The sequence below is a fragment of the Watersipora subatra genome, chromosome 9 (genome assembly GCF_963576615.1).
Source record: "Watersipora subatra chromosome 9, tzWatSuba1.1, whole genome shotgun sequence".
Lineage (NCBI taxonomy): Eukaryota > Metazoa > Bryozoa > Gymnolaemata > Cheilostomatida > Watersiporidae > Watersipora > Watersipora subatra.
This window is the reverse complement of record NC_088716.1, coordinates 3,264,846-3,274,425: the sequence shown is the minus strand read 5'-3', so window position 1 is coordinate 3,274,425 and position 9,580 is coordinate 3,264,846. Positions and strand designations below refer to the sequence as shown.

General features: G+C 37.1%; 1 protein-coding gene across 1 annotated transcript; it reads left to right on the top strand.

The window, feature by feature from the left end:
* The first annotated feature begins 1,889 nt into the window (after positions 1-1,889).
* Positions 1,890-9,578, top strand: LOC137405354 (uncharacterized). The gene is made up of 7 exons (XM_068091586.1): positions 1,890-1,978; positions 4,099-4,256; positions 4,547-4,681; positions 5,608-5,854; positions 6,439-6,612; positions 8,662-8,878; positions 9,439-9,578. The coding sequence occupies exons 1-7, from the start codon at positions 1,905-1,907 to the stop codon at positions 9,466-9,468; spliced, it is 1,035 nt and encodes a 344-aa protein (XP_067947687.1). The 5' UTR covers positions 1,890-1,904; the 3' UTR covers positions 9,469-9,578.
* The last annotated feature ends 2 nt before the right edge of the window (positions 9,579-9,580 follow it).

The window sequence follows — 9,580 nt, the reverse complement described above, 5'->3', positions numbered from 1 at the left end:
TATTCTCTAGTATTCTCTAATCTTCTCTAGCATTCTCTAGTATTCTCTAATATTCTCTAATATTCTCTAGTATTCTCTAGCATTCTCTAGTATTCTCTAGTATTCTCTAATATTCTCTAGTATTCTTTAGTATTCTCTAGTATTCTCTAATATTCTCTAGTATTCTCTAGTATTCTCTAATATTCTTTAGTATTCTCTAGTATTCTCTAGTATTCTATAATATTTTCTATTATTCTCTAATATTCTCTAGTATCCTTTAATATTCTCTAGTATTCTCCAGTATTCTCCAGTATTCTCTAGTGTTCTCTAATATTCTCTAGTATTCTTTAGTATTCTCTAATATTCTCTAGTATTCTCTAATATTCTCTAGTATTCTCTAGTATTCCTTAGTATTCTCGAATATTCTCTAATATTCTCTAGTATTCTCTAGTATTATCTAGTATTCTCTAGTATTCTCTAATATTCTCTAGTATTACTTTCTCTAGAGTATTTGTGCTGAAATATAGATATAAGAATGTTCAATATCATCGCTATGACTTGTATAGCATTTACTAACGCGGCTGAAAATTCAAAAATGTTTTAATTACTTTAGCAGATATATTTAGTTATATGGCTTTTATAGTTTGTCTATTTCTGGCTGTATTAATATCCATTCTTATTACTATCTTCACACGAGTGAGTAAACCCTATTCCAATTAATGTTTCTGCAGATTCTAATGACAATATTTGCTAGGCCTAGATACATGTAATATATTATATTTAATTGCATTGCTTTATGCAAAACTTTGTGAAAGAGATATAATAATTAATATAAAAGCTGTGTTAAGCATATGTTGGCTGTAATCACAAAATAAATGTAGCTAAAACGCATATTTGTGTAACCATGCAACAGCCTTGGTGAGAGTTTTCTTTTCTTACAAGATGATAACTCTTATCAACTAACTTATCAACAAACATCAGTTATTCAAACCTCTACTCTATGTCTATGTCGATATGTGGAGAAAACTCTAAACTTTGACTTTACCAAAATCCTGGAATGGCTGATTAAAGCATTCATTGAATGAGAAACTGATAGGTCAATAATTTGGCTACTAAACACTGATAGGTCAATAACTTGGCTACTAAACACTGATAGGTCAATAACTTGGCTACTAAACACTAATAGGTCAATAACTTGGCTACTAGACTCATAGTAAAATCATCTGTTTGCTTTTTGCATTTGATAAACTTAATAGTATAAATACAATATAAGAGTCGAGACTCGTTCTCTCTGCCACCCCTCTCCTCTTCTAAGCCCTTTCAAGCTCGTCGCCCACCTCACATTTCAGTGTTCCTCTAAAGGAACTCAATGAGCTTCTTAGATTCTCGATTACTGTTTTATTATGGCACACTCCTGTGTGCTCGACATAAAAACAACAAAACAAATGAGAAATATATGAGTGTGCTGCCTCGGCAGCATTGAATCTTATAAATAGGTTAATGAATAGATATGCTCTCTGTGTATTTATCTTCATACAATGCGACTAACATAGCCTCAGAACTCTAAATTCAACTTTTTCTAAAATGGTCCCTGCATTCAGTGAAATATGTAAAAGACACACTGAATTTTCTAAAAACTTTACAAAGATGCGTGACATTTTGGACTTTTTTACAGATTGCATGATGGATCTATCATGTGTATAGTTTTTCGAACTGGTTTGATAGACTGAGAACCTACTGTGTGAGGCATGGCCTAAGTTCGGATGACCGTATATATGACCATTTGATCTATGCGACAGAGACAATGTCGGTGTAAACAATAGTGCATTAGGGTAGATGAATATACTTAACGTTTGTAAAGCTTCCATAATCTTATAAACCTTCTTATGGGAATGCTAGCGGCCAGCTACTTGAAGCTAACAGCTATGCCTAGCAAGGCAAAACTGTTGTCTTTTAGCCGCAGACGGATAAACACATACACAGGCACCTGGTCAAAAAAGTGAGTTGCTAGAGTAATAGGAAAGGAAGAGGCGTAAGGGTTGGTGGGAGGATAAGAGGGGCATGTATATGTGAAAGGAGAGGTGAGAAGCGTAGAAGAGTGAGTGGAAAACGGGAGGGTTAGAGGTGAAAGGAGAAAAGAGGTGACATCATCAGAAAAGAAATCATCATGAGAAGAAAGAAGTGAGATTGAAGGACAACGGAAAAGGAGTGAAATGAAAGGAGAGAGATGAAACAGGGAAAAGAATAGCCTCCCTTTCTAAGGGGAATCGGTATTGAATGCTTCAACAAATAATCTGATACTGTAAATAACCACTATCTTGTTCATCTGTTCTCCACATCTCTGTGACCTTCTGTAAAGTTAGGAAAATAATATTGGCACTCACTATAGTCCTTGGAGCACATATCAGTCTGAGCTGTACACCGGGACATCAAACAGTAGATGAGTTTACACTCTGATAAAAAACACTTTCACGCTGAACTGATGGAGTTTTTGTGAGAGGGTTGGATTGTGAATCAAATTCTCTCTGACATCTATCAAGAGCAATCCTACAATGTCTGGTATACAAACAATGAATGAGATGGAAATAGATGAAATATTACACTTCTCCCTAATTACTGACTCATGGATCTGCTGTCTTGTTTAATTTTTTTCACTCCAGCTGGCAGCGGTGTATTTTTGATGAGCCGATGTTAAAGTTTGTAACATTTTACTATTTACAGTGAGGAGCATTTTTTTTGTTTCTCAAAGTAAACCGTTCACCCTTCAAAGGTGATGAAAGCAAAGTTGAGAAATACCTAAATACTTGGTAAGGCATCAAGTTAAAAATCAGGCAGCATGTCTTAGAATGATCCAAGCTCATTAACAATATCTGCCTCTAATGCCTCGCTAGCTGTCGCTATGAATGAAACAGCACAACAGCAATGTCTAATCAAATGAATTTACACCCGAGTATTGTTTTCATATCTCACTGGGTAAGTTTTGATCATATTTTCGCTACTACCCTGTGATTTCGGTCTTTTTTAGCCTTTGGTATAAACAGGTCTTGCAGTGGATGAAATTGTAAATTTAATACTAATGCGAATGGGATCCATTTATCATATTTCTGATATTAAAGTTGAACAGGTTTAGCGTGTGATGTTCGTTTCTATCGCCTTTTATATTTGAATACAAAAATTATTTTAAAAAAAGTGGAAAATGAAACAAACAAGGCTAGAGGGTGGATCCAACATGAAACTTCGGGTGTATTGAGGCAGTCTCCTGCATTGTTATTGACTCAACTCGTATCATCTTGTGTTCTACAATTTCTCAATTGGCGAAGCAATCACTATTTACAAATACGCCATACTAACAATTCATATGAGAGAGACTCACTACTCCTATCATTTGTTATAGATTATATTATCATCAATAACTTTGTTCAATTTCAATCCCTATTTGTATAGTCTCAGTTTCCTAATTGTTTATCTCGCTGTTTAACTTCATATATTTGTTACCGAGTAGCCTTGGAACACATGCCATTTAGACTTGAAACTCGTTCCAATTGCTCTGCTACTGCTTCCTATTTGTCTAACCTTATTGTGGTGTGAAATGTGAATCAAAGACTAGCATAAGCCAAGGCATCGGTGCCCGTAGATTATATATCATTTGTCATTTATCAAACATCATATATTTGGTAATAGCACTTACAACCTTGACTCTTGGAATAACTACCACAACAATAGATTACATACCACTTTCTGTGCTAAACAATTACCAAGGCAATAGCAGAGTAACCCACACTTAACTGTTATCACGGTACAAATTTAATGTAAGTGTACTAGTTTTATTATTGCTTTACAGTTTTTCAATTTTTCTTTTTTAAGGGTTTTATAAATGATTAGGTATATGATAGAGGTCACTCAAGTCCAACATGAATTTTTTTATATAAGCTAAATTTTATTAGTTGTACAACAGTAATAACAAGAGTAACAAAATGGATAAATAATCAACAGCAAATCTAAGATGGAGATTTATTTTCTTTTTATAGTGTTTTTGGACCCAACACTGACTTCACACAAATGTAGATGTTTAGTTCATTCAACCAATTTTGATATGAAGTATGACGTCTATATGTGTAGAATCAATGGCATCGAGTCCGGGCGCCTTGATAAACAGATCCAGATTCTTGAGCGCCAGAAGCTGCATACGATGCGACTTGTCAACAATGACATTCGTCTCACCAGAATAACCTTGGATCATATAGAGGCTAGTAGTGGAAAGATTGTAGCCATACAGGGTAAGCCATACGCAAAGCTCACACTCTACCAATAGAACCAGTTGACAAAGTTTTTGCCTGTTTCTATAGAATATATTTCTATTATTATATTATTATTATAATATATTAATTATTATATGCTTCTATTGAATGATGCCATTTGACATTAATTAATAAACTCGATACGAGACAACTAAAAAGCAAATAAAATATCAACTACTGCTTTACATTGTCTTAACTGACAAGAACTATGTCAGAAAAACAAAAACCGCCTTCCTTCTCATGATGCCACAGCTGTTAGGTTGATGTAGGTTTTCTCGGAGGCGACACGGAAAACTTTGAAACGGAAGAAGAAGGAGGAGATAAACCCATGTTTCTCTATGGAGAACGACAAGTGAGCAGAAGAGTTGGAAAGTTCCGCAGAATTCAATCAGCAGTTGTGAAAGGTTAGCATTTTTCTCTCCTTGTAACACAACTTTTAATTGGATGATAGAGTACTAAACTAGATAGCGATTGGCTGTAATGATGTTAACAATAGTTGTTGTAGTAGTATTACTAACAAGTATTAGAAAACAATGTAGTTTATATTTGATTAATGAAAGTCTTGGAATATTTAGGACCAAATCAATTTCAAAATATAATGGCATGCTTCTGTCATGTGGTGACAATGCTTGGTAGTGTTCTCTAGTGGAGAAACACACCACCAGGACTAGGTTTTTATAAGCTACCTTGGGTGGTCCTAATACTTATCAAGGGCTTTTTCTGAAATTGTCAGATTAACCTGAAGGGATACATTTTTGCAACACGTCCAGTCTGACAGAACCAGGTAGACATTTCACTTGTCCAATGTGCGAAGGACAGAGGTGGATCTTTAACGTGCCCAAGTTGTCAGTGTGGTACACGGGGCCTCTAAGATAAGGCCTAGATCCAAAAGACCCAGCAATTTAGGGTTGAAAGCTTGCTGAGAGCTTTTTGTCAGATTGGCATTAAGCAGGGCTCAAACCACCAACCCCATGGTTGACCATCCTGACACCCTTCACCCTTTTACCAATTCAACAATTGATAATTCTATATCATTTAACTGATTCAAGAATTTTAAGGGCAAAATCATTGAATGTGCAACATCCAAAAAAGTGCAGATGTCCAAAAAACTTATCTTGAAGGGAATTTGCGAAAATGGTTTTAAACAGTAGAAGCGAATGAAGGTCATTGCATTTTCAAGGTCGTTTGTAGATGATGACCACATTAAACATCGGCGCAAGCCCTCGCAATACAGCCTTTGATAAAACATCTGATAAAGGCAACAATAGGAGTAATGGTAACTTAAAAGAACTGATAAAAAGATAAAATCATGTATCTAATTTTGTTACAGGTAAAAGTGCATCCAGCAGTGGAAATAATGAAATCTCTTCAGTGATTGATAGACCAAAAAGTTCTATTCCAACTTTTCGGGAAATAAAAGAAAGAGTGAAAAAACAGATGGAGCTGAACCCAGACTGGGATCCAAACACAGAGCCTCCATATGAAGGAGACACAGAAAGCCCTGGTGACCAGAGACAGAAGGTTATAGCTGCTTGGGCATCAGACGAGAGGCTCTCATCTGCAGCAACACCTGCTAAGTAAAAACTTGACTGTTTATAACAAATATTAAAACTCTCTAGGCAGCAACTGAAATAAAGCTTCTGTTATTAAAAATGTCACCCGCTTACAGAAGCAGTTGAAGTGTAGCAGCTTGCCATGGAATGGTTTTATCAGCTATAGTTGGTTTGAAGAGATGACACAATATCTTGCTTCTGATTGGACAACGTATTATGAGCTAATCTAACAATTACTTTATTATTTCACAATCGATTGATTCATGAAAAAAAAACAGTTAGTTGTAGTATTATCCTCATGTCCTACTACTATAATAGTAGTAGGACATGTAATGCTTGCTGACTGACTCCATAGTTGTAGGACATGTAATGCTTGCTGACTGACTCCATAGTTGTAGGACATGTAATGCTTGCTTACTGACTCCATAGTTGTAGGACATGTAATGCTTGCTGACTGACTCCATAGTTGTAGGACATGTAATGCTTTTTGACTGACTACATAGTTGTAGGACATGTAATGCTTGCTGACTGACTCCATAGTTGTAGGACAGAAGTTGTAGTACTTGCTGAGAGAATGAACATACTTCAGCAAAACTGTATTGTTTCAGACCTGACAAAACTAAATCAGGCAAGAGATCAGCTGTCAGTTGGCAACTCACTGATCGCACTCCACCAGATGGCACCAGTGCTGAGGCTGAAGTAGAAGAAGTTGCCCTCTCATTGATAGCTAGGGAAAATGACTCTAAACATTTCCAAAACAATGGAACTAGCAAGCATACTCGGTAAGGCCTGAACTCAGACATATGTCGCAATATTGCGATGTCATGATTGTGTAAGGCAATCATGCTATCAAATAGTATGCTATAAATCCGCCAACTTTTAAGTTTTATAATAATAATCTATTAAATGCTACAAATATATGTATTCAAAACAAGTGACATAAACAAACCATAACTATAATCCATGCAAAAACAAAACTAATATTTTTGAAACCTAAATATTTTCATAGTTTGCTCGGCAGGTTGCATTCTGATTGTTGCTTTCGTATAAATAGGTGTACTCACACGAAATTGTTGTATGAATAGATGTACTCGCATGAAGTTGTTGTATAAATAGATGTACTCACAAAAAGTAGTTGTATAAATAGATGTACTTACATGCAGTTGTTGTATAAATAGATGTACTCACAAAAAGTTGTTGTATAAATAGATGTACTCACATGCAATTGTTGCATAAATAGATGTACTCGTATGAAGTTGTTGTATAAATAGATGTACTTCTAGCACTTGTGTATTCACTAGCTTTATCCACTCACCGTAACTGCCATGACTCGCAACTGCATTAGGATTTGATGTCTATATAACTTGAGCCCTACAAATCTCATGAAAACCTGGAACCATTTCACCATCTTCTGGCTGTTCCATACTTTTCACAGTGTCTGCTGATCTGAACTTTTTTTGTACTGCTGAACTAGTCAATATTAGCGTGTAAACAATTTTTTAGCTGAGCAAAACTTTTAGGGGAGCCAACTGAAAAACCGCGAAATTCGCGAAAATAAGGATTAACTTAGTCTAATGGGCGCTTAGCACGAGTCGTCCAAAAGCATCCTAATTGCTAAAACGTTTTTGCCATACGTCGAAGCATGGAGACTACGTTAAACAATAAACTACTATGAGCCTGATACTAATTACTTCTATGGTGTTGCCATCAAAGTTTTTTCCAGAAAAATGTAAAGACTTGCAGTTAGAAAACGGATTTTGATACGAAAACAAACAACAAACGAATTAATTGGTGCAATCGAGCCATTATTAGTATGGTTTGGTGGACACTTTTCTACTGATCACTTGCTATATTCTATATCGGTTCGTAAAGATTAAGAATGTCAAATTGAGGCGGTCAAATAAACGTGGCGCTCAATTAAAGGGTGGCACTCTATTTTCTAACCCTTCTCCCATAGTAGCGCTCAAATAGAGGTGGCGTTCAATTAAAGGGTGGCGCTCTATTTTCTAACCCTTCTCCCATAGTAGCGCTCAAATAGAGGTTTTGTGGTATGCAGTTACATAACTACTAAGTTTCCATACAGGGATGGAGTAGTGACACACTCCTAGAGTAGTGACACACCCCTAGAGTAGTGACACACCCCTAGAGTAGTGACACACCCCTAGAGTAGTGACACACCCCTAGAGTAGTGACACACCCCTAGAGTAGTGACACACTCCTAGAGTAGTGACACACCCCTAAAGTAGTGACACACCCCTAGAGTAGTGACACACCCCTAGAGTAGTGACACACCCCTAGAGTAGTGACACACCCCTAGAGTAGTGACACACCCCTAGAGTAGTGACACACCCCTAGAGTAGTGACACACCCCTAGAGTAGTGACACACCCCTAGAGTAGTGACACACCCCTAGAGTAGTGACACACCCCTAGAGTAGTAACACACTCCTAGAGTAGTGACACACCCCCATATGGTGCTATGCCATCATGGAAACAGCCATGTAACTCTCATTTTGTCATGGTTCAGTGTCACTGTTTGGAAGCGAAACAACCGTGCAATCTTTGCGCCATTGAAACTACCTTAGCGGCAAATGCTGTTTGCTGTTTCACATGCAGAATAAGGCCTTGACCTAAGGAGTCGCACAACCATCTCTCTATCATGGAAATATGGTTTGCTTGTCTGCCCAGTGTACGGTTCGGCACTGGCACACCAGGTGTTGCTACACTATCACTATATGGAAACTTAATAGCTGATGAATATGCCAAAATTAAAAATATAAAAGTAGCGATATATTTTTATGAAAAGGTGTTGATAAGCTATCTTGTGTTACAGCAAAGAAGGAAGTCGGGAAAAGCCGAGAAATAAAAGTGCAATTACGATTCGACCAGAAAAACTTGAAAGTACAAAAACCCAAGATAGAATATCAGAGGAACTTGAAGGGGAAGTGACGCAAGATCGGAAATCCATAAAATCAGCGAAAGCGCGTTTGGAGCGAACCCAAGCAATACCAAAACCTAGGAATCCAAGAGACCATCCAATGGTCAAAGTGGTAGGTAAAACTAGGGCTATGATAGGGCAAGCTAAAAAAGCTAAAAGTTCAACTGCCTTTATTGACCCAGAAAAGAGTCAATTAGGTACAATTAGAGAGAAGGAAATGAAGAAAAAGGCAGTCAAGCTAGCGAGACAAAAAGACTGTCAGGTTAAAGAAAACACTGTTGTTAGAGATCGAATAGTTGAGTTCCTAAGCATGAACCCAATCGGTGACAATGTGGAAGTTTCCGATGCCGTCTCCAACTACGGGGATGTGCGAAACCTTCTCATAAAGCGTAACATTTCATTGTCTCCCTCGCTGCCAGCGCATCGACAAGAGCAAGTTGATCTTGACTGGTGAATTTTAGTAATGCTGTGATTACACACCAAAGCTTCTTTCTAACCATATGCCTGGCTTTTCATTTTTATTTGCTCACAAAACAATTAGCCTTACGTACATGAATTATCTGTAAGTCCATGGCACAAGAGTAATTAAGATGTCTATGCGACCATCATGGCTGCCATATATTTCCAACACTTTGCTACAAGTAACTGATCAGTGTGCTTTCTGTTTTATAGGGCTTAACATGTGCTCGTGATGTGACCTAATTCTAACCCATTCTGATGCATGGCTTTGTGTGAAGATGCTGCCAGTGAACTGTGCTCAGATACGGATGGACACAAAGTGAGTTCTGGGGCAGATGCTGTAACTAAACCGTGT

Coding starts and splice junctions, on each gene's coding strand:
- LOC137405354 (XM_068091586.1), top strand. CDS start 1,905: ATGCCTAGCAAGGCAAAACTGTTGTCTTTTAGCCGCAGACGGATAAAC. Junction 6,613..8,661: donor GGAACTAGCAAGCATACTCG/GTAAGGCCTGAA, acceptor CTTGTGTTACAG/CAAAGAAGGAAGTCGGGAAA. Junction 8,879..9,438: donor ACCATCCAATGGTCAAAGTG/GTAGGTAAAACT, acceptor TCTGTTTTATAG/GGCTTAACATGTGCTCGTGA.